This window comes from Taudactylus pleione, unplaced genomic scaffold (assembly GCF_031769625.1).
Source record: "Taudactylus pleione unplaced genomic scaffold, aTauple2 ptg000377l, whole genome shotgun sequence".
NCBI classification, from domain to species: Eukaryota; Metazoa; Chordata; class Amphibia; order Anura; family Myobatrachidae; genus Taudactylus; species Taudactylus pleione.
The window spans coordinates 1147299-1173403 of NW_028284778.1; the positions used below are offsets into that span (position 1 = coordinate 1147299).

A 26105-nucleotide genomic window follows, 5' to 3' on the forward strand; every position below is an offset into this window, starting at 1 on the left:
GTATCGCTGCCGCAAGCCCTGGAGTGATTTTGGCTCTATCAGAGCCAAAATCACTCCACTGACATCACTAGTGATGTCAGTGGGGCCAGACACTGATGGTAGGCGTTCCCATGGGAACGCCTCCGTCTGGCAGCCACGCCCCTGGCACGCCCACCAAAGGGGGCGTGCTGTCACTCACCATCGACAGCACGCCCCCTTTGGTGCGAGACCCCGAGCGATGGATTCCCCGTCGCTCCAGGGGTCTCGCGCATGCTCACAATGGAGCTCCCCCCGTCGTGTGCATGCGCACTTGGGCACCATCGACCCGCTTGCGAGCGTACAGCGCTCGCGAGCGGGTCAGAAACAGGCCCTCTATCCATTAGCTCCGTGTCACACTGATTCTGCCATCACGGTCCATCTCCCTCGTTCTACATACCTCTATTGTTCTGCATTAGATACACACATTACAGCATACATTATATTATTTTGGGGCACTTTGTCAGACATTTACAGCTTAACGCCGACGCGTTTTCATGATCCTTACTCATGTTATCAGGTCAGCAATTATTTCTTTTTTTTTTTACATAAAAAATGCGGAAATCAAAATCATAATCAGCAATGGGTTAATGGAGAAGATAATGCCAGTATCTTCTCTATTAGTTTCCATCTGGCAGAGTACTGCACTATAGGGATCAGTCATTGATCTCTACAGTGCTGTAACACTTTTTACTATTCAGCTAAGCAAAAAGCGTTAAATCACTTGAAAAATCATTACTATCTCAGAATGGCGTTATATGAAGAAAATACATTAAATTCCCCGAAAACTGCAGGGACAGAGGGAACTTTTCCCATAAGACCCTCAGCATCCTGTAACCAGGGGCGTTTCTAGAGAGGAGGGGGCCCGTGTACAGTCTCCGAAACGGGCCCCCTCCTCTCCGCCCGGCAGCGCACTGAGCTGTGCGTGGCCGCCGCCGGAGTTATAGACTCTGGGCACTAGAGTGTGCCCAGAGTCTATAGTGTATGCACAGGTCACCGGGAAAATGGCCGCCCCAGCCATTTTCCCGTCGTACTGAACATGCGCAAATGATGGGAAAATGGCTGCCACGGCCATTTTCCAGTCGTTTTACAGCGTTGGACCCCCGCGCCGGCGTGGGACTTCGGAGACGTAAGTAATATTATGGGTGCAGGGTGTGCTGTGCAGTGCGGGGCCCCCCTGGACCCAGGGGCCCGTGTTCCCCGCACCCATTATAGATACGCCCCTGTCTGTAACACCACCCAGTCTCCGTCCCTGCTTTCCGGTGACCGCCGTCAGGTAAGTCACTCTAGAGCCTGTCAAACCTGCCTAAAGTGATTGACATGTGTACACAGACTTTATATTAGCCTGTATACATTTATATTTAACATTTATATATAAATGTTAAATATAAAAGCACATAAATATACATGCATACATACTAATAAAAAGCCTGTGTACACATGTCAATCACTTTGGACAGACTGTATTTGAACACATCCGTCGACGGTCACCGCAAAGCTGGAACGGAGACTATTCCTGAGTACAAAACTGAGCATGCGCAGAAACAGAAGGTATTCTTTTCGGAAACCGATAACAATGCCTTCTGTGACATCGCAGGGACAGCGTGTTAACGCAACCGCTGTCCCTGCATAAAATAATGCTGAATAGCAGCCATAAATTTCAATAATTCATCAAAAATCATGATGATGTTGCCCGATAATATTATGGTCAACATCGTCACTGTTGCAATAGACCCCTATATCTTGATTTTAAAAAAGAATCAATGAATTCATATTACAATACATTGTGTATAATACTATGATCCCCTAGGTTTATATCCATTCATCCCATTATTATCATTAATTATATAGATCTAAATCTGTATCTTATCCACTCTTATACAGTTACGAAGATTAATATCAAATACAGTTCATCATATATATATATATATATATATATATATATATATAGACATCTATCCCTAAATTATGATAATTCTTTATTGAACAAACTACAATTATCAACTCATATACATTATACAATATTTATGTTACAAATATTATTTATAATACTGTACATTAATCTCTATTAATTACTTAGCATATTGATTTATTAAATTCACTTAATTATTACATAGTACATTATTTAGTTCTCTCTTATTAACATATATTTACATTGTTATCATAAACACCACTACTAAATTCCCACAATACACTCCATTAATCACATATTACAAATATGATATAACTCCAATAGTTAGGTTTATAACATTCTATCATTCCAACAGATTATACAAATATATAGTGTATTTAATCCCATATTACTTAATAAATTTAAATAATGTAATCCTTTCTATGTGTTTGTAATTATTATGCCCATCAAATCAGTTATATTATAGGCTGGAGCAGGGAGCTGCATTTGATCATCACTGGTTACATAAGAGAATATATTTTTTTTAAATCACCACTTTTGGAATCGGTGCATCATACTGGGGTGGAGGGGAGCGAAATTATTTCATTTACAGTGAGAATTACCTACAGTTGTCCTATTATTCCAGCAGGACCATATTAGTGACTTATTATCAAGTAAGACAAAACATGTGCCAGCCAAAGGGCACGGACAGGCCTAAATGGTCTAATCCTTATCGACAAGGTAACCCAGGAGCCAACCAATGGGCATTAAGGGGTCCTTTGTCTGCTTTAATTGCAGGCAGTTCAATAACTCTGAGTCTCCCCATTTTCCGTCTGGCCCACTTGGGGTATCTGGATCTAACAGACGAGCTGTGGTGGCAACCAACTGCCCCTCGCTGTGTAGCTGGCCACACAGCAAGCAATGTCTCCTCACTTACGCACCTTGATCCTCTGCCTTGGTTTATCCACAAAACCTCATACTTTGCCAGATATAGGAAGGGGGGGGGGGGGGGGGGGGGGGGTGTATCAAGCAGTGTAAAAAATGTAGGAGTTGACCACAGCAACCAATCAGCTTCAAGGTAGCATCCAAGTACAGTCTATAAAATGATAGGCAGAAGCTGATTGGTTGCTATGGACAACTTCTGAACTGGTCCACTTCTCCACTCTTTACACTCCTCCTTGGTACATCTCCCCCTTATTCTTTTATCTCCCCATGGAGTTGGTGGGCTTAGATGGGGAGTGTGGGTGTTGGCATTCGGCAATGGACTGGACCGGGCAAGGGTTATGGTGAAGTAATCCTTCCATCGGACAAGGGCTGGAGCCATGGCAACAGTAAGAGAGCGGAGGGACACGGTGCCAGGATAGCAGTGTGGAGGTGTGTATAGATTTTGTGCTTTAGTCCCACTGCCCTGAAAGCATATGGAAGGGAACATGTCGCACGCAGTGAGTACTCAAGCTGCGTATGCCGTCGCGATGGCTAATTTATGCATGCTCATGCAACGGGGTGCCGACGGACAGGCATGCCTGCGTTTTTCCGACCACTTCCCTAACGCCACCCCCAAACACTCACAGCCTGTCACTCACTCTGCGATGGATTCCTGTGTGCATGTGTAATTGCAGTGCGATCACAGCACAAGCGCAGCGTGGTGCATGCACAGTACTGAACAATTGGCCAATCTGTGTACGTAATTGCGATCGCTGATGAATCAGGCCCTTAATCCTGATCTGCACTAAATTCTCAACCCGACAGCACTTTGTATAAGACGGCGAGTTCATTTCTGATATGCTGGGAATCAATACGCAGGTTTTCTACTATGCTTTCTTCTCTTGTGTATTATACAATAAACAGTTGTATTCTGCAAGTACATAACAGGAATGGCAAAAGAAATGGTAGTTGCTCAGATCAGCTTAATTGCATAACACAGGTGCTTGTAAAGGGCGGGGTTTACTCTGAACACAGAAAAAAAAGGAGATTTGCCCCCCAGCACACAGCAGCAAAAACAATACTTAAATCCTACATGATAATAGCGATTCAGAGGTATTAGTTACATACATTTGCAAATATATGATTAAGCGCCAGGCCAATCGTCAAGGCTCCTCTATACTGGCGTCCCTAGCATTAAGGGGTTTACGTCCGAGAAGCAAGGCACCCCAAAAAAATTCCAACCAAGGACCATCCCCAGGGCATCACACGAAAAGGGAAAAAGGTGATAGTGAAGTATAAAGAAAAGATGTGTATGTATAAATCAATAAGTGTTAATGAAATGAGAAAGAATTAAAATGACATAAATAATATACAAACAAATAGAAAAGTGATAAAAGTATTTGTTTGTATATTATTTATGTCATTTTAATTCTTTCTCATTTCATTAACACTTATTGATTTATACTTACACATCTTTTCTTTATACTTCACTATCACCTTTTTCCCTTTTCGTGTGATGCCCTGGGGATGGTCCTTGGTTGGAATTTTTTTGGGGTGCCTTGCTTCTCGGACGTGAACCCCTTAATGCTAGGGACGCCAGTATAGAGGAGCCTTGACGATTGGCCTGGCGCTTATTCATATATTTGCAAATGTATGTAACTAATACCTCTGAATCGCTATTATCATGTAGGATTTAAGTATTGTTTTTGCTGCAGTGTGCTGGGGAGCAAATCTCCTTTTTTTCTACATAACAGGAATGGGTATGTAATGCCGGCTGTCGGGATGCCTCCTGTCAAAATACCGACAGCGGCATCCCGATAGTTGGTATTCCTACAGGGGTCGGGTAAGTATACTTACCCTTCCCCCTCTAACCCTTCCCTCATGTAGCGTAACCCTAACCCTCCCCACCCTCTAACCCTCCCCTTTAGTACCTAAAACTAACCCTCCACCCTTGGTGTCTAACCCTAACCCTCCTCTGCCAAAACCTAAACCTAACCCCGCTACCTAAACCTAACATCCCCCCCCCCTCCGCGGCTAAGGGCGCACCGGACTTACCTCGTTCGGTCTGGCGTCCTTCTAAATTCTGGCGTCGATATTAAGATAGCCGTCTGTATATCGACGTCTAGCTTAAATCCCGTGTCAGGCTTTCAGCGTTGGGATTCAGGCTGGTGGCATGTCGTCTGCCGGTCTGATGACTACATCCTACATCATGATTAGGGTGTTGTACGACTGGCTGACATTCAGAAGGCTAACATTCCAAATGCCAACATGGTCAATAGGTCGACAATCAATATGTAAACATTCATTTAGGTCGACATAGTTAAAATGGCACATTCAGAATGTCGACATATGGGTTTTTGGGCTATTTTTGCATATCCCTAACCGTCAACAAAAACCCATATGTCAACATTCTGAATGTAACGTCATTTTAACGATGTTGACCTAAATGAATGTCTACATATTGACCGATTCTCGACATTCGGAATGTGTCGACCGGACACCAGTGATCATATGTACCACAAAACACACAAAGTTAAAATACAAACCAGAAACAAAAATAAAACTAGTAAATTATAAGCCTTAAAAGAAGATAACATACTGTACACCGGAAATGATGCAAAAATTTAGCAGAAGAACTTTTTTTTTTTCACAGACATGAGAACCTCAGGACAACTTTATACACAGGCAGGTGCGTGTGCAAGGTCCAAGCACCCACTATAGATAGGACACTGAACATTGGGTCTCATTCATACCCGCTCGCAAGCGGGTCGATGTTGAGGCCCTGCGCACGCGCAGCGGCCACACTGCGTGTGCGCAAGCCCCGGAGCGAGAGAGAAATTCTCTCGCTCCAGGGCTCACTACAAAAGGGGCGGCTGTCGATGGTGATCGACAGCTCGCCCCTTTTTGTAGGCGGGGTGGGGGGGAGGACAGACAAATGGAGGCATTCCTGAAGGAATGCCTGACCGTTTGAGGGCAGCCTCACTGACATCACCAATGATGTCAGTACGGAGTTTCCTGCTCGATCAGAGCAGGAAGCTCCCTGGGGCTTGCAGTAGACGAGACCCTACCACAAGGGTCTCGTCGCCATCGCGACCATCAACCTGGCCGCTCGCTAAAGCTGTGGGTGGTCACCCACAGCTTAGCGAGTGGCCAGCGCTTTCCAAAGATGCAGCCGCCCTCATTCAGAGCGAGCGCTCGCATTTTGCGAGTGGCTCTGAATGAGGTCCACTGTTACAAATCCCAGCAACATTTAATAACAGTACTGTGCTCTATTATGGGTATTAATAATAATAACTTGTGTGAGAAGGAAAAATATAAATCTCTCTCCTCCCCCCCAGGGAAGCGCTGCTCAATCAGAAATGTAAACAATAATATATTTAATTAAATTACAAACACATATCAAAAACACGGCCATGACTGCACCACTTGCTATATAAACACACCACTAAACAAATAAAAAGTAATAAAAAAATAAAACAAGAAAAAAAAAAAAATTCTGTGACCCTCATCTCGCTCCCCAACACCATTAGACCAGTCTGAGTGATATTAGTGCATGTCACCCTCACCCCTAATACATAAGTGTCACACAGGATGAACGTTACCCAAATCCATTATGAGAGGGAACTCACTAAATCTTGACCAGGTCTCCCACTATACAGACCAACATCTTATATCAAGCTGCTAGTCCTGCAGCTTCTTGTGTGAGTAACTATGGGAAAAGTCCTGGGATAGTGCTGTTAGGTGGCTCCCCCACGTAAATACCACCGTGAGCACAGATGTTATTCCTGCTGACACCAGCACATCTACAGTACCTGATGCACAGTATGGGCACTAAGGTATAAAGCACCCCAGGTGATGAGAAATCAATAGAGGAGTCCATTCATACATATCTATATACACACATCCAACCTAGGAGGGGGGCAATGAGCCCGGCAGTAGAAGTCTGGGTGCAGAGAAGGGGCATCTTATTATTCCCACACTGCTAGACATACACAATATGGAGCAATGCATCACTCACCTACAGTCCTGCTTGCCAAAAGCCAGACTAACTCACAGCAGCAACACACAATAGCAGGACAGTGGACACCCCCCCATCCTGGATACAATTACACTTCCGGGTAGAGCTTGGTGGAACGCAGCTGGAACACGGAAGTGCCGTGGAACGCAGATCACGGACGTTCTGACTGGAAAATACGCTGTACAGTGGAACGCAGTACCCGGAAGTCTGGTGAACCGCACAAATCGGAAGTCTGGTGAACCGCACAACTCGGAAGTATTAGTTGAAAAGAAAAATTCCCGATGTGCAGCCTGTAAGGGAGTCCGCAGTTTTCGTTGATTTTGTCCACTGAAAGCCAAGTGTAAAGAGCAGGTAAGTGCTTGGTTAGCTATCATGAGGCACAGATATTGATTTTATAGATTGTCAGCTCTTGTGGTCAGAGCACACTCACCTGTGTTGAACAAGGTGGGGAGGTAATTTGGAGTACAATAAGCCATTTTATTTCCATGGGGTACACAGATGACTGCAGGTAATTGGGCTGTAGCCTCTCTTTATCATTATTACTCTATTTTTCCCTCTATAATTATTTTGCTAAATATACAAAACCGTTCGGCGACTCATCTGGTGGGATGTTCCTGGTTTAGCATTTGTTCTACTCGCTCTACGACCATAGCGTCTAAGTAATTTTAGTTTTCTGTTTCACGTGAAATGTATATATATATATCTGCTTGGAGTTTGTATATTCTCCCTGTGCCTGCGTAGGTTTCCTCCGGGTACTCCGGCTTTCTCCCACACTCCAAAAATATACTGGTAGGTTAATTGTCTCCCAATAAAAAATTAACCCTATTGTGTGTAAGCTCCACTGGGGCAGGGACTGATGTGAATGGCCAACTATTTTCCGTAAAGCGCCGTGGAATGTGTGTGCGCTATATAAATAACTGGTAATAAATAAAATAAAGTTCAAAGCACAAAGCCAGTGAGTGCCGGGATAGCAATAAAATTACAAAAATACAGCGTATCTGTGTTAGAGACATTTTTTCTTCATATAGGTCAATGGTTCTCAAACGCGGTCCTCAGAGACCCGAGCATTCTACGTTTTCAAGGTCACTCAGCAGGTGTACAGGTGTAGTCATTACTCACTGACACATTTCCCAGGTCATCCAGCAGGTGTACTCATTACTCACTGACACATTTTCCAGGTCACCCAGGAGGAGCACAGGCGTACTCATTACTCACTGACACATTTCCCAGGTCACCCAGCAGGAGCGCAGATGTACTCATTACTCACTGACACGTTTCCCAGGTTACCCAGCAGGTGCACAGGTGTACTCATTACTCACTGACACATTTTAAAAGATTCACAGATGGAGCTAATTATTTCGCTTGTGATTCTGTGAGAAGACCTGGAAAACATGCACTGTTTGAGGTCCTGATGACCGAGTTTGAGAACCTGTGATCTAGGGCAGTGGTGGGGGCAATAGGCTGCCCGGTGAGCCTTCACCTCCAGCCTCCAATTCCTGATCTGACTTATTCTCTGGTTTCATTAACAAACCAAAGAAAGAAGTCACTAATGATGATGCTCTGGCGATGTACATGTGTTGATGCTGTTTTGAAGGCAAAGAGTGGTCACAGAAAATATTGATCTGATTTAGATTTATTTTCTGTTCATTCACTTTGCATTTTATTAATTGATTAAAATATACTATTAACACTTCTATTGTTGAAATCATTCTAAGGGCGCACATACACTTGCCGATTTCTTTGAGTGATTGAACGATAACGATATCTTTCAATTGTTCAAGAATCGTGCCTGAATCGGGTACATTGACGTCGGAAACGACCAGCAATGCGCGCTCCCGCTGGTCGTTAACGACATCAATCATCGCCCGAACATGCTGGTCAACCCGATGATAACGTCAGGTTGAGCATGTTAGGGGATGATTGATGTGACTACACTGAATGACTGATCGGTCAGTGTAGGCACAGCACAGACTGTCATTCGACTGCACGATTACAATGTCATAATCGTGCAGTCGTTTCTATGGGGTCTATTTACTAAGCAGTGCTAGGAGACAGGGTGAAAAGTGATAAGGTGCCAGCCAATCAGCTCCCAACTGTCATTTTTCAAACACAGTCTGTGAGATGGCAGTTAGGATTAGCTGATTGGCTGGCACCTTATCACTTTCTTATCACTTTTCACTCTGTCCCCTAACACTGCTTAGTAAATAGACCCCTTTATCTGCTAGTTAATGTGTGCCTAAAACTTCTGTACAGTACTGTATGTAGTCATATATATGTATATGTGTGTGTGTGTGTGTATATATATATATATATACACACCAAATCGGCGGCACTCCGGTATAAATAAAGCAAGTAAGCAGGATATAATTCCAACGTTTCGATGCTTTATTGCATCTTTGTCAAGGTACAAAATGTATGATAAACAGCACACTTACATATACCCCTCACCACACCACGTGTGTCGCCACGGCTTCCGGGTCCGGCTAAGGAGCGCCCACTTGTGACGTCATCAGCACGACCCCCGTTGCCCGGCAACAATACTAAAAACAAAATGAACATAGCCTCACAAAACGATCAAAATACATTCAATTGCCAAATAGGTGCAAAATACAGCAGGGAAAAAGACTAACTGCCTAATTTACAAAAAGCAATGTAATCCTAGATTTTCATTCAATCCTTTTGGTTGCAATGTGCCAAGTCTATAAATCCAGCGTGCCTCACACTGGAGCAATATATATATATTCTGCAGCACTTTACACAGTATGTAACCTGCGCCATAACAAGGATCTGGAATGCCATGTACCGCCCCCTCAGAGCATTATGAAGTGCAGCTGTACAGACGGCAGGGTGCATGCCTGGATCATCCGATGGATGCTGTGGGCGGCACTGCGGCAGAAATACTGACTGCACGGTGCCGTTCCAGGCATTCTGCTAGCCAGAAGCAAGGGCTGTGGGGCAGAGATGGTGCCCTGCGTTCTGTATGGCAGCACTGCTTGCACGCCCCTAGTTACGGCCCTGTATGTTACCTAAGTATATGTGTATTTGGTACCTGTATATGGATGTGTGTCCGTCTGTACCTATTTGTTTCTGTATATGAGTGCCTGTATGTGTGTGTATATGTACGAAGGTATGCGTATTTTGGTATTGCATATGGATATGACTGCCTACAGTATGTATATTAGTGTATGTGTGTAAGTAAATTCCTATATATATTGAGGTGTACCTATGTACAGTAGGTCAATCCAATGAAAGCGATGCACTCGCGTGTGTAAGTCATCGTGACAACAGCCGCACTGGATGGCAGCCTGAACTCATTCAAAACTGTGCCCTCAGCTTTAAAGAGGAGTGCGAGATGCGGTGTCGTCACAGGCGTTTGAAAGCTGTGGCAACGACAATACACACCCGATTCGCACCCCTCGCGGCTAATTGGATTGCCCCTTATGAATGAATGTGTTCGTTTTAGTTACAGATGTGTCCTCACTCGTCTTTGCTTCAGTCGCGCCAAACAGCCCCTCTTGCCGCGCCTGGTCCCTTGAGACTCTGTGAGCACCGGGTGTCTTTTTTACGTCTTATTGCGCGATATTGAGACCACGTTTATTTAAAAAACAAAAATATTTATATGGAATATCCAAAAGCATATAACCACACTAGCATATGAATCTGTGCAGACACTGGTAACTAGCAACTGTTACAATGTTTGAATCACAACCTGATACAGTGTCTAAATCAGGGGTGTATTTATAATGGGTGCAGGGTGTGCGGTGCACACGGGGTCCAGGGATGGGGCCCACACCCATACTTTTTTTTTTTTATACTTACCTCTCCGATGTCCCACGGAGTAGCGCTACAGAAAACGCCAGGAAAATGGCCGCCGCGGCCATTTTACCGGAGTTTTCCAAATGCCCAGTAGGAAATCACCGGGAAAATGGCTGCCGTGCCATTTCCCCGGTGATCTGCGGATGCGTTGTAGACTCCGGGTACACTTTAGTGCCAGGAGTCTACCGCTGCTGACGGCAACCGGTGAGAGAGGAGGGGGCCCCAGACGGTGAGTGAATATGGGCCCCGTCCTCTCAACGCGCCACTGGTCTAAATATACAGACGTACTAATAATTGTATAAATTAGTGTATTTACCTGCACCTGTTTTTCACAGACTGTACAGGAAGTGCAGCAATAGTAATATTAATTTTAAATGACTAGCCAAATAGAAATTATTCAGTCACTGGGTGACTCTACCTGTACCAATAGTGTTGTGTTTTTTTTGTTTTTTTAAATACTGTACTGTATTTAAATGTCCCAAGATGGCTGCAGTCACAGTCATCACACCAAGCGCCTAGCTTTGGAGTGATATTAAATGGTCAGCTGTTGCGGGTGCCTTGGCCAGTGGAAAAGATGGCACAGGATGTCTCTTATTATAAGAGACCGGCTGCACGCTCCAGTATTGTGTTGGGCTGCTTGGCTTATTGCCTTCGGCAGGATAAAGTCACAGGTTACCCCGGTGCCGGCTACAGAGGGCTAACAATCAGGATAGTCAGGCTGTGTGCACTGCAGACCGGCTGTAAGAGGCAGGTGATTAGCACAGGCTCCGTCTGTCCTGGGTACTAGAAATCAACAGCCCGACACTGATAGTAAGCGCAGCCCCAGGTCTTGTTCGCTATTGATAGCTGACTACGGGGTACTGATAATCACCAGGTGTGCAGAGGGGTAAGTGATGCGGGACAGTGGCGCGGTAGGTTTAAGTGATGCGGGACAGGGGCAAGTGATGCGGGACAGGGGCGCGGTGGGGGTAAGTGATGCGGAACAGGGGCGCGGGGGGGGGTAAGTGATGCGGGACAGGGGAGCGGTGGGGGTAAGGGATGCTGGACAGGGGCGCGGTGGGGGTAAGGGATGCGGGACAGGGGCGCGGTGGGGGTAAGTGATGCGGGACAGGGGCGCGGTGGGTTTAAGTGATGCGGGACAGTTGCGCGGTGGGGGTAAGTGATGCGGGACAGGGGCAAGTGATGCGGGACAGGGGCGCGGTGGGGGTAAGTGATGCGGGACAGGGGCGCGGTGGGGGTAAGTGATGCGGGACAGGGGCGCGGTGGGGGTAAGTGATGCGGGACAGGGGCGCGGTGGGGGTAAGTGATGCGGGACAGGGGCGCGTGGGGGTAAGTGATGCGGGACAGGGGCGCGGTGGGGGTAAGTGATGCGGGACAGGGGCGCGGTGGGGGTAAGGGATGCGGGACAGGGGCGCGGTGGGGGTAAGGGATGCGGGACAGGGGCGCGGTGGGGGTAAGGGATGCGGGACAGGGGCGCGGTGGGGGTAAGTGATGCGGGTCAGGGGCGCGGTGGGGGTTAGTGAGGCGGGTCAGGGGCGCGGTGGGGGTTAGTGAGGCGGGTCAGGGGCGCGGTGGGGGTAAGGGATGCGGGTCAGGGGCGCGGTGGGGGTAAGGGATGCGGGTCAGGGGCGCGGTGGGGGTAAGGGATGCGGGTCAGGGGCGCGGTGGGGGTAAGGGATGCGGGTCAGGGGCGCGGTGGGGGTAAGGAATGCGGGACAGGGGCGCGGTGGGGGTAAGGGATGCGGGACAGGGGCGCGGTGGGGGTAAGGGATGTGGGACAGGGGCGCGGTGGGGGTAAGGGATGCGGGACGGGTGTGGTGGGGTAAGTGATGAAGGACAGGTATGTAGAGGGGCCAGTGAGGAGGCACAGGTATGTGGAGTTGCTGTATTGATGGGAAAGAGGTTTCTGTACTTGCAGATAGGAGCTACAAGTGCCTTTTTTCTTACAAAGTTGTATATACATTTAAAAATCACCATAGAGACATATTAATGCCTCCCCCCAATGCTCTCGGAACTTACTTGATGAAATGCACTTGCTGGTTATCTATAATTTTTTTTAAATAATTTGTAAAGGTTGCAGAAATTAACCATTTTACGCCATGTAACAGCCTCCAATACTTTGCTAATGGCCACTAACCGCGTCCTACACTGCCCTGCTATCTTATTTGCCACTTTCTGGGGGTTCAGGTTGATTTCCCCAATCTTTCATGTACTTAACCCCTGTCGCACCCTGTGAGTGTCCTTCATAGAAACATGCAGCACAGTCCGCGTTACTGTTACAGTGGGACTCCCCGCTAGGGAACGCGCTGCTTGCTGAATCGATGGGTCACACAGTAATCACACACACATGGAAAACAATGCAATGATCAAACACAGCCTGTAAAATGACAGGAGCTGATTGGTTGGTACTTTATCTCGCTTCAAGGTTTGATACATCTCTTCCATAGTGTTACAAGAGAGAATAGCAATGGTTTGATTTTATGGGGTCAGTTAAGTAGTAGCAAGGGGGGTCTCACGGCCCAATCTTGCCCGTGGCTTTTTGTACGTAGCCCGTAAGTGCGGTATAAAGTCACACTAGCAATTTAGTAGCCGCAATTGCTCACAGGCGTGAACTAATCGCGCCTAACTGAATTGACCCCTATAAAGGGGTGGACGGGAAATAAATACAGCATGTAATAAATGATCTAGAAACCATATAAAGGTGACAATAGTTGAGTGCAGATAACAATAACCAATATATTACGGTGAGAAGATAAGCGCTGCCTTGTGACGCACTGTAATATTGTTATCCGTATCTGTGTGTATATTGTGTGACACATCACACCCGGTATTAAGGTCCAAACTTATACAGCAGAACTGCTTCATAACCACACGCTGCAATTATTAATTTGAACAAATAGAAGAAAAACTTGTCTTTAATCGGTCTGTGAATAATTCTGTATGATTAAAGCGACCGTGGCTTGTTAGAAAGCCGAGAACAAGACTGAACAGGAGTAGCAGACTTCTGTGTCACGTAATGGCCCCTGTACACTGCATGCAAGTCACGCAAGATGGCTGAGGTGGCATAAGCCTCTGTAGGCCCCGTGGCAGGGTGAGCCCCCACCCCGCCAATCACAGGAGCTTCGCAGATCGTCGCAGGGCCATGAAGTAGTCATGACACAAGTTGGGAGGGGCAGAGAGAATGAATAGGAGAGATGAGTTACAGGCGTATATAGTAGAGGGGGGTGGGGTAGTGATGGAGAAGCGGGAAATTTTAGAGGAAGCACAATAAGGAGAGGATAGGGAGCTGCTTAGGAAAAAACAAAAAGGCATCCGCATTAATGATAATCGCATACGGACAGGAGGGCAGTGAGTAGCGGATAAGAGGCCGAAAGAAAAATTTTCAGTAGATTATCCAGTGAGTGAGGGAGCTCTGGTGGGCTTGTTGGGAGCTAATACTGATGCTTGAACGCCGAAGGACGCCAGCCCAAACGAGGTAAGTTCAGGGCGCCCTTAGCCACACGGGGTTAGGTTTAGGGAGCATAGCAGGGTTAGGTTTTAAGGGGGGGAAGTTTGGATATGAACCAGCGGCTATTCTTCATTCCCTGTTGCGCATGTGGCAGGTTAATGTGTAGGTGTTCTATGAATAGTATATGTGAGGCCTGAGTGCATTTGAGGGCGCACTTTGGGCCTGATTCAGACCCACTCGCAAGCGGCTGTCCGCTCGCAAGTGGGTCGATGTTGTGCACTGCGCATGCGCACGACGGCGGGAGCTCCGTCGTGCGCATGCGCCAGACGCGACGAGCGAAGGACTTTCCTTCGCTCGTTGTGTCTGATCAAAGGGGGCGTGCTGTCGATGTTGATTGACAGCACGCCCCCTTTGGTGGGCGTGCCAGGGGCGTGCCTCCCTGACGGGGGCGTTCCCAAGGGAACGCCTGCCGTCAGAAGCCGGCCCACTGACATCATTTGTGATGTCAGTGGGAGTAATTTTGGCTCTGATAGAGCCAAAATCACTCCGGGCCTTGCGGTTGAAAAACTCCACCGCAGGCTCCGGCTCGCAGTGGCGATGGTCGCGATGGTCAAGACCATCGCGGCCATCAAACTGCACGCTCGTATAGGCTGTGGGTGGTGACCCACAGCTATACGAGCGTCCAGGAGGACGCTCCATAATTATGGAGGGCGGCCCTCATTCAGAGCGTGCGCTCTGCTCAGAGCGTACGGCTCTGAATGAGGGCCTTTGTGAGGTCTGAGTGCATGTGGGAGGCATTTTGTGAGGATTAGGTGCAAGTGGGGTTATTTTGTGAGGATTGGATGTATGTGGGGGCATTTTGTGAGGTCTATATTGTGGGAGGGTTATTTTAGATCTATTTTATCATTCTTTGGCATTAAGTGTAATGTGTGGCCCTATAAAGGGTAGGTGGGCCTTGAAGTCTATATTAAACTGCCAATCCCTGATCTAGGGGCTGATCTTCTATTAGGCATAAGTATCACATGTCTCCTAAATCTACTAACTCTTCAAAACCTACTTTATGCACATCCTTACAGGCACTCGGGTGATAAAGATAAGACTTGGACTGTCCACAAGAATTGGGCTGCTGAGAAGAGACCAGTCATTATACCACACACAAGCTGCTCACTGTCAGCCAGGCTCCATTGTAACTTCCTGTAATCTGAGTTTTCGGTATGTGTTTAAACCATTTCAGTCCCCACTTTCCCTTTGGACGATCGGTCTTCAGTTGTGTGAAATATTATGCTGGTCCAACTTAATTAAGAAGAAACATCAATTAAATAAATATAATTACTGAATGTAGCCCCTGCCGTAAACAGGGCTGTGGAGTCAGTACGCCAAACGTTAGACTCCAACTCCTCTATTTTACTACTGTCCAACGTCTTCATACGTTTCAAATGTATAATTAGTACTAACAAATTCAAAGCTATATATTTTTATTATTATTTTTTTTTTTTTCCTATTTTAAACAAACTTTAATGTTTTCAGAAAACAAAACAAACCACTGCTGTGCTGGTTTTTCTTTTTTTTGTGTCTTGGCCAACATTTTATTTGCTTTCTCCTCCTGCTGTTAAGCATTTCTCTTCTGCAGGATAATGATCAGGTTTATGTATTCAGAGACTGATCTGGAGGAGCGCCTGGGAAATGACGAATCATAGGCGACTGTACATGATAGTGTTTATTCTAGCACCCTGCACCTGTCGCAACCTGTGCAGTTCCTCTTTCCTGCCTGGGGGTGTCGCTTTCTGCTCTGGTGCTTCTAGCACACTCAGCCGATGCAACAAACTGCTGAGATACAGACCAGAGTGTGCTAGAAGCACCAGAGTAGAGAGCGACACCCCAGGCAGGAAAGAGGAACTGCACAGGTTGTGACAGGTGCAGGGTGCTAGAGTGAACACTACATGAGTTGATGCGACCACTGATATTTATATCACCCTTTTTTTTTTTTTTCACTTTTTTTTTCTCTCTCCACCTCTTTTGACTCCTTTCCTGTTTTCTCTCTCTCCGCCCCCCTGTTACTGTAACCTGTGCATATTACCTTTATAATGCTGAAATGCTATATGGTAGACTGCATGTTTTTTACATGTTTTGAGCATTAACCATAACAGATAGAAGGTGCAAATGTTACCTGGGTGTACACCATTTTGTAATCTAGAATAATTTTTTTCCTTAAAGGATTCATCAGCTAAACCCGCAGTTAGTTTGTCATCCAGAATAATCTTGCCCCATAATACATGCAGAATGTATTCAGTCATATGCACACAGCTCAGCTTATTAAATGGCAATGTATATGTGCGCTGTGCGCCATAACAAACATGCAGGCGCATGCTCTACTTGCCGCAATAAAGCGGTCAAACTCTGGTTCGGTAAAGTGGGGCCCGGGAAGGTGGGTGAGTGGGCTGGCCTAGCTAGCTGAGGGTGGTGTTGGCGTGTCACTTACCGGTCACTGCTGCTCGCCCCTTCACTCTGTGTCCCGTTGTGTTAAAGCTGTTGGCTGGGAAAGGTGGTGCCATTTCCCCGGTGATCTGCGGTGGCTAGCTGGCTGTGATTATTAATTTAGTTCAGTTCTATTTTAATTACTGTATGTAATATTTTATGTTATTTATGTTGTCTATGCAGGTCATATAAGGATGGACAAGAACAGGAATGAGATGTCTGACAGGATATTAAATCTCACCCTGGAGATCATCTGCCTCCTGACTGGGGAGGTGAGGGAATCTGGGAGTGTCACAGTGACATCACTCTTATCTCTATTACTAACACAGGGACCTGACTGGGGAGGTGAGGGGGTCTGGGAGTGTCACAGTGACATCACTATTATCTCTATTACTAACACAGGGACCTGACTGGGGAGGTGAGGGAATCTGGTAGTGTCATAGTGACATCACTATTATCTCTATTACTAACACAGGGACCTGACTGGGGAGGTGAGGGAGTCTGAGAGTGTCACAGTGACATCACTCTTATCTCTATTACTAACACAGGGACCTGACTGGGGAGGTGAGAGAGTCTGGTAGTGTCACAGTGACATCACTATTATCTCTATTACTAACACAGGGACCTGACTGGGGAGGTGAGGGAGTCTGGGAGTGTCATAGTGACATCACTATTATCTCTATTACTAACACAGGGACCTGACTGGGGAGGTGAGGGAGTCTGAGAGTGTCACAGTGACATCACTCTTATCTCTATTACTAACACAGGGACCTGACTGGGGAGGTGAGGGAGTCTGGTAGTGTCTTAGTGACATCATTATTATCTCTATTACTAACACAGGGACCTGACTGGGGAGGTGAGGGAGTCTGAGAGTGTCACAGTGACATCACTCTTATCTCTATTACTAACACAGGGACCTGACTGGGGAGGTGAGGGAGTCTGGGAGTGTCACATTGACATCACTCTCATTGCTTTTATTGTAGAGATACATTTTAGACACTAATAGTTTATTTATAAATCTTAAACCAAGAGTCCAACATCATTATGGCCACTAATAAAGAAGGGTCAGTGTAGCCTTGTATTTTCTATAAGCCGTTTCTGAAGTCACCTACCTGGACTGGACAGGACCATGCTGGAAAGTCTTGCAACATGAAACCACTCCTATAAATGTGGAAACTCAGCCCAAAGGCTGGTCAGTGCCGGACTGGTTGCATTACAAATGTAAAGGTGTGAGAGGATAATTAAATTCAAAGGAACCCCAAAACATGTTTCCCTGATAAACAAAACACATCTCCAGCACAGTGAAGCAGTAGAACTCTTCTTACTAATCTGTTCGTGGAGGTACCAACTCCAATCCCTATGTAATGAAAATGTTTTAATAACATGACCACACACTCCTATCATGACCGGCATTAGCAGAGCAGACGAGGCCAATGTGACCGCTTCCCACAGGATTCCCACAGCATAGAGTCTTATCTGATTAGAACAACCAGGCTCTGTTCAGGTGACCATAAGGCTGATTACATGTAGGAGGGGCCAAAAGCATGGAGCACCATCCATTACACAAACTATTATGCCCAGCCTTGTAACCGGAGTCTTTCAAAAATGCCTATGATGGGAAGGAAAATTAACAAATTCTGCTTCAAAAGCAAAAAACATAACTGACAGACAACCCCCCCCCCCACCCGCCCGTTAAGTAAATTTGTCACACTTATTACCATTCATTTATTGACTTTGAAATACACCAAGGCTGCCATCACCAATGGGTTACCCGTTAGGTGAGTAGAGGCCGAAAAGCAACCCCCCTCGGAAAGTATAATGTGTGACCCTACCTTTCCTATCAGTGTGGGAAAAGGAATCAATAGGAATAATGTGACTATTTCCGTTTTAAATTCTACATCAGCCATAATGAATTGTAACGTATCCCAGCAATACATGAATACAGGTGATTGCTGCATTTACATTTTTTAATGTTTTTGTTTTTTTTTTGTTGTTTTTTTGACCCTACACTGTTTATATTATTCCTTTACCACTGTCCATTTATCACTGTAGTATCTACCATTTTTAAACACCTTCTCATCTATAAGAATGCTTTATTCATAATTTAAAATCCTGCAACTTTAACAGCTCTAAACTCATTTTGTTTATTATATACTCTTGTAGTTGTGCCTTTAAATCTACTAACACTGTTCTTCCTTTTTTCTGATTTTTAGACATTTTAACTGTACTATTCCTGTTTCTCACTCTCATCACTACTACTGCTGTTTTCTTCCCCCTCAATCCCTCATCTACGCAATGTCTCATCTTCTACCCACTCAGTCAGAAGCTACATAATACTTTACTCTACCGCCAGTTCCCATTTCTTTTCTCCCTCCATAGTCTCCTCCACTTTTTCCTCTCTCTCCCTCATCTCCTCTATCTCCCTTCATCCCATCTAGTACTCTCCACCGCATCTCCAATAACTCCTAAGCCCTGCACCCTACCTTTTCTCCAAGTTACACCTCTTCTACTCAACCCACACCACACTAAACCTCCACCTTACCCACCACCTGCTGGCACCCTTCCTCACTCAGAAACCCACCACATACCCACACTCTCCTTATCCCCCTGCTCTAAATCAGTCTCAACCCCACACTACAGCAACCCTAACAAACTCTTCTCTCTCTTCCCAACTCTGTCCCTCTCTCCTGTCTCCTTTGGAAAGCCAGTCCTGTCTATAAACAACTGGTCCCTGTCCATTACGGCTTCATATTCAACTCCTTTAATCTCCTAACAATCACTGAATTCTGGACTTGCCCATCTGACACCACTTCTCCTGCAGCTATCTGCTTTGGGAGCCTCACAGTCTCTCACACTCTCTGGCCTGGAGGTTGCCACAGTGTTGGTGTTGGGGTACTTCTATCATCTGGTCACTCCCACCTACTCTTACCTCTGTTCCTCCTTCCTGAATTCCATTACAAGTGATCCTATAAGATACCAGAATAGTTAAAACCTCTTCTGTCTCCGCTGTGGAGACAGGGAAATGTCCGGAGGCCGCTCATGGCTTACACAAGAAGGTGTTTTATGGATTTATGGTGGTGGGCTCAGTCTCCGTGGGGGAAAATATCCTCCTTTGGGCTGTGATTCCCAGGATAAACAGACTTTCAGCAATCACATAACTTGGCGTTCAGTACAGAGGCACAATTACTGTAAGTGCAATAATGCTCTTATAATCCCCGTGAATAAGGTGTCCACTTTTAGAAGTCACTATTGCGTATTAAGGATATTTCTTTATTTGCACAGCGGCAGTCATCAGTGTTTTCCTCAATCCTTAGGAATGTAAAGTTGTGAAGCAGTCGGGTGAGCTAATCGCACACATCGGTAAAGTGCACACGCTGGGAAGTCCTGCACGAGACCAAAACGTCGTCATGGAGAGAAACGGTGACCAGACGATTGTAGAACTCGCCAAGATCGTCCACCCATTAAATGGAGAGGTAAGGGCTGCTGGGAATATGGGACATTACATCATTCGATATTCTGCTTAGGCTAAACATTATGTCCAGATAATAATTGTGTTTGTGTTGTTTTCCAGGTTTCTCCACAACATGATGATATTGTTGTTTCATTATCTGTCGAAAAACTAAATTGTGTGGAACCACCCAAGGATCCTCGGAAGAACAGGATGGTGGAGAATCGCCAGCCTCCAAGATTTCTGGGTAAAATGTCTACAAATTGTGTTTTTAAGTAACCCTTCTTGTCTGCAATGGTATTGTTAAATTAATGAATAAATGGGAGCTCTCTGGGTGTGTTTAAAAAAAAATATGAGTCGTCTGAGTAGTGTCGGCAAATGCAGGTCAGAATACAACGTGCAATGCAAAAGACAGACATACAACATGCAACAACAATAGGGATAAGGATGTTTTACCGTAGAATGTGCCTGTATTTCTGCCGTGCCACTGGTGCTCAGTGCTTGGTCGTCCCTTCCGTGTGATTGCACGCTTTTGTGTGAGGGCGGGCATAACATGGTTGCTGGAGGTGGACGAGCAGTACCTCTGGTACTGGTGTACTGCCGGAGTGTAAGATTCTCAGCCACCTCATGTTTCCCATGAAATTGCCCTGCTACAGCATGAGAGCAGGCATCGGGTTACTTCTGGAGATGGGCGTCAAATGGCATCAGTGAGGAAGGGGATTGTTTGGTGTCAGAATGTATCAACGCGTTTCGTCCCACTTTTTCAAGGAAATGTCCAATAGGATGAAACGCGTTGGTGATACTTTCTGACAACACTGAGCCCTCATCCTCTCAGTAGGCATATGATGTCCATCTCCAGGAGTAACCTGATGCCTGCTCTCATGCTTCAAAAACACACAGCATGTGTGTGTTTCATTATATTTGCAAAGTCACATGAAAACACAGATCTGGAATTTCCTACTTACTGTTGATGAAGACAAGTTAGACTTCTTTATAAGGTCAGCAACTAAACAACCCCGGTCTACTGCAAGTCAGTTACAATAATAGTGATTGCAATTGAATCCTAACTTTCTTTCCAACAGATACATCGGAGACCAGAAGCACAGATGGAGGGTTTCAAACCTCTGCGTCATTGCAAGATTATATAACTAAAGATGAAAATCGCATTAATTGCAGTACAGAATCTGCATTCTCAACACCATACAGCATTGAGACAACCAATTGCGTAAAACGTGCTACAATAGACTGTATGTCTAGTCCTGAAGGAAAGGCGCATACATCTTCTCCTGTTAAAAAAGAGTCCGTCTCATACGATGGAGGACATCTCGTGTACTCTGATATTTATACACCCACAAATCATACCCAATATACATCTACTCATATAAAGGAGGAATCAGTCTCATGTGATGGAGGAGACCTCACAGACACTGACAATTATACTCCCACATATCATACACAGTATACAGCTATTCATATTAAGGAGGAATCAGTCTCATGTGATGAAGGAGACCTCACAGACACTGACATTGATACACCCACATATCATACACAGGATACATCTATTTATAGCAAAGATGAATCGGAGCGAAATGTTGATAGATCAGTTTATACATCTACAAGTCATATAGAGGCAGAGTATACATCTTCCCATATTATGGAGAAATCGGTCTTGGGCAAAGAAGCAATCTTCATGGACCCTAACTTTTATACACCGACCGACCATACACAAGATTCGTCTAGTCGCATTAAAAATCAATCCTTATGTAAAGAGGGAACCCTGTATTCACACACAGAAGAGGCGCAGACGCAATTCTCACCGCCTCACGTTGAGAGGCACATTATAGGTCCCGATAATACATTGGTGACAAACATAAGCTCTTACTTACCATCCACTGACTATGCAAATAATCTGACTAACAAGTCCGACTCAATCGATCATCAAACGCACCTCATGAATCTTAATATGCAGCAGAAAATTCACAAAGTAAACAAGTTAACCTGTCTGGAATGTGGAAAATGTTTTAAACGGAACGCACACCTCAAAGTACACCAGAGAACTCACACAGGAGAGAAGCCATTTTCCTGCGATGAGTGTGGGAAGTCTTTTACTCGGAGACCAAAACTTGTCATACATCAAAGAATTCACAGGGGGGAGAAGCCGTTTGCATGTTCCCATTGCGAGAAATCCTTTACCAGCAGCTCCAATCTCGTTATACATCTGCGTACGCACACAGGAGAGAAACCTTATTCCTGCGCCTATTGCGGGAAAAGTTTTACCCGGAAATCCCAGCTCAATATTCATCAGCGCATTCACACGGGTGAGAAACCGTATTCCTGCTTGGAATGCGGAAAATACTTCACCCAGTACGCCCAGCTGGTAACCCACCAAATGATCCACACCGGAGAGAAATTATTCCCATGTTTCCAGTGCGGAAAACATTTCACCACAAATTCGAGCCGAGTTCGGCATCAGCAGACCCACGAGCGGGAAAATAGGTTTTCTTGTTCAGAGTGTGGAAAGTGTTTCGAAGATAAAAACAGTCTGGATTTTCATTTGAGACTTCATGAGATGGGAACAAACGACTGTATTTTGTTAGAGTAAATGTTTTCTCTTTTCAAGCTTTCTGTCCTGTTATTGCCAGAACTGTGCAGAAGATCAGGGCTCAGAAAGTGACATTACAGGAGTTGTAAAAATTAATTAAATGTTCTAAAAGATCATGTTAGCAGCAGGACTGGGTTGACGTCACTCATCACGCATACAGCTCATTCAAGCTACATGATCCAACTCTGACGGGAATATCTAAGTTGTAGTTCCAGCGTTTAAAACCAAGGGGGAGCTGTTGGTGGCTAGTGATACTGATAAAGTGGTATGATACCATAGACAAGACCATATACTCAGTAATTGGGCGGAGGACCACAATGTCCTGTACACATCTGTGCAATCATGAATACATTTTAATTATTGAGCCCGGAATCAAACACCTTGGCATAACAAATAGAAATAGTTGTAGGTGTGGTGTGTAGTTTGTAACAATCTGGTTGTAAGTGGCATATTATTATAATTGTAGATAATGCCTTCAAAAGAGTTCCGACATTGCGGGATGTAGCATTTGGTGAACTGAGGGAATAAGAAAAAATAATTTGATATATCCTACTGGTCAAATGTTTTAAAACCCCCCCATTTTTCCATTTTATTTGATTTGAAATGTAAGCAATTCAAGTGCAGTGAGTAACATGAAATGGTACAATAGTAAGCGGTACACTGCTAGAGTTTAAAAAGGAAAAAAAGTTTAGGTCAGCAAAAACTGAATTATAATGTCCATTTTGCAGTTTAAAAAAAAAACAAAAAACTTTTATCAAGGTACAAGGAATGGGCTTACAGCTGTCCCGCAGCAATGATACAGAGGCTGCCTGGGCCATGTAGCACTGCCAGTGGGCTACTAACGGGTAGCCCACTGGTTATGATGGTCTTATGGGGGGGGTTGTGGTTGACATCCTGGCGGTCAGGAATGCCGCCATCGGAATCCCGCCTGTTGGCATCCCGATGGTAAGTGTTAGGGTTAGTCTGCAGTTAAGGTGGGACAGGGTTAGGCAACTTACCTTTGGGCGTTGGGATTCTGACTGTCGGGAAGCCGTACCAAACCCCTTATGAGACCAATGAAATGCAGTGTTTTTTTACGCCATGAATTAGGCAAAATGCTGGTTCCTCATTGTGTGGGATTTATTTATTAAGTGCCAGTTTGCAAAAGCTCAAATTGTAGAAGGACGATGCTTTAAATTAGTAAAACACCCAGTCACACAGTAAATAAACCCCTGTGACGCCAACTGTCAACCATGGCAGAGGAAGCGTGATCATCCAAGACCCTTTTGCTGGATCCCCGGTTGGCGACTTGCACAGAGTGACTGGCGCCCTGAGCCAAAAGGGTTACCACAGCATTTTGCAGTGCCATGCAATACCCTTTGGTCTACACCTAGTTGGTCAAGGGCTCATTCTACAGCAAGATAATCACCCAAAACAGACCCCCAGGCTATGTCAGAACTACCTTTGAGGAAAAGAACAAGACGGTAAGCTTCAAATCCTGGAATGTCCATCACAGTCTCCAGACCTTTACCCCATGTAGATGGTTTGGGATGAACTACATTAGGGTAAAAGGCAAAACCAACCTGGTTTTGCTTTATAAATGATTGCCTCTTTGAAACACCGGGCAGACCCGTCTCGAACTTAACGATGCCTGCAGGTCTCTTACAGGGCCGAAATGTGTTTATATTGGCCCAGCACATGGGATGTATATTAAAATGATCAAACTCCGGATGTAGAGGAGAACGTCAGGTTTGGGCAAAACATTTTTAAGCTTGAAATATCCTACTCTCCACATTGGAAACTAAACGTTCTGACAATCACATGACCTCTTGTACATTCGTCACCATAGAACACGTGTTCCGTCGTAATCGTCTGCTGTAACCATAGGTATCGTTTACTGTTTGTCTATATTATTATTACATTTGTGTCATTTTCATGGATCCCACTTTGAAGTAGATGTTTGGTATACCGCCTGTCATTAATGTGACAGAAAATTCATCGATGAGGTTTATACATTCAGGTGTTTTTAAAAAAGTTTTGACTTTTGCGGTGTAATTATCGATAACAAATGCAATAGCGCTAAAATCAAAATAACCACACCATTAATTACAAAGGAACATACAATAGGTTGTGATGATGGTGTAAGTAAGTGGCCTGGGATAGACTATTACAGATGGATAATGGTTGCTGGGAATTTAAATGACCACTACACCAAAATGAAACTGTAATATTTAACTAAAATACTGTGTGTGTATATATATATATATATATATATATATATATATATATATATATATATATATGAAAATAAAAACAAACTGTTTATACATGACGATATGAGGCGTAACATACAATCAGAATTGATGTAGCGATTAAAACTAGATTCTACGTCCCTTGTACAGACATCGGTTATAATAAAGGTTTCCGGCTTTTAGTGTTCATTTCTTGGGGGAATTTGGTGTATATTATTTCTAATTCATTTTTGTTTTATTTGTTATTTACATGCAAAAATTCTGTGGTTTCCAGTGATAATTAAATAAATGCACTATAAAAAAAGAAACCTTTATTTTTTCACAGGATACCAGGGGAGGGCACGTGGGAGAGGGTCCTGGGGACAGAGAAGAGGGGGAAGGCACGTGGCAGAGCATCCTGGGAATGGAGAAGAGGGGGAAGGCACGTGGGAGAGGGTCCTGGAGACGGAGAAGAGGGGGAAGGCACGTGGCAGAGCATCCTGGGTACGGAGAAGAGGGGGAGGCACGTGGGAGAGGGTCCTGGGAACAGAGAAGAGGGGGAGGGCACGTGGGTGAGGGTCCTGGGTACGGAGAAGAGGGGGAGGCACGTGGGAGAGGGTCCTGGGAACGGAGAAGAGGGGGAGGGCACGTGGGTGAGGGTCCTGGGTACGGAGAAGAGGGGGAAGGCACGTGGGAGAGGGTCCTGGGGACAAGAGGGGGAAGGAACGTGGCAGAGCATCCTGGGTACGGAGAAGAGGGGGAAGGCATGTGGGAGAGGGTCCTGGGGACGGAGAAAAGGGGGAAGGCACGTGGGAGAGAGTCCTGGGGACGGAGACAAGGGGGAAGGCATGTGGGAGAGGGTCCTGGAGACGGAGAAGAGGGGTGAAGGGCATAAGGGAGAGGGCCCTGAGTACATGAGGGGAAGGGCACAAGGGAGAGGGTCCAGAGGGCAGAGAAGAGGGTACAGAAGAAAAGGGAATATATAGGGGAGAGGATCCCAGGTGCGGTGAGAGGGGACACAGCGACAGGGGAGAGGTTCCAGGGAATAAATAAAACAATGGAAAAAGTAGCGATGGACATCGGAAGCTGATGGTTAGCAACAACCGATTTTCCCAATCCGATAGAAATACATTTTCCAATGAATTGCGAGTATTCGATGGTTACCAGCCATCGAATGCAGCTTTCCAGGGACCATCCAACGGCTGCCAGCTTCGATGCAGCTGTGGACACCCGGAAGTGGTATCTGATGTGCACATGG

The 26105-nt window shown here is 45.4% G+C and overlaps 2 protein-coding genes across 4 annotated transcripts in view; one reads left to right on the forward strand and one right to left on the reverse strand.

Annotated features, from left to right (window-relative positions):
• LOC148507988 (uncharacterized) overlaps positions 1 to 7987 on the reverse strand; it is a 32508-nt gene extending 24521 nt beyond the window's left edge. Inside the window, exon 1 of one of the 2 annotated variants that reach the window (XM_088445089.1) lies at positions 7968 to 7987. The gene's annotated coding sequence lies outside the window, so the exon portion shown is untranslated. Of the gene's footprint in view, positions 1 to 6848; positions 6921 to 7967 lie in introns of those variants that run through there. The other variant, XM_088445088.1, reaches the window with a different exon arrangement.
• On the forward strand, positions 7128 to 25155 carry LOC148507989 (uncharacterized). Of its 2 annotated transcripts, none has more exons than XM_088445097.1 (6): positions 7128 to 7199; positions 15189 to 15324; positions 16771 to 16859; positions 19902 to 20060; positions 20159 to 20282; positions 21118 to 25155. In XM_088445097.1, the coding sequence occupies exons 3-6, from the start codon at positions 16782 to 16784 to the stop codon at positions 22635 to 22637; spliced, it is 1881 nt and encodes a 626-aa protein (XP_088301223.1). In that variant the 5' UTR covers positions 7128 to 7199; positions 15189 to 15324; positions 16771 to 16781; the 3' UTR covers positions 22638 to 25155. The 2 variants fall into 2 exon arrangements, with proteins under 2 accessions (XP_088301223.1, XP_088301224.1); XM_088445098.1 differs by lacking the exon at positions 7128 to 7199 and adding an exon at positions 7230 to 7356.
• The last annotated feature ends 950 nt before the right edge of the window (positions 25156 to 26105 follow it).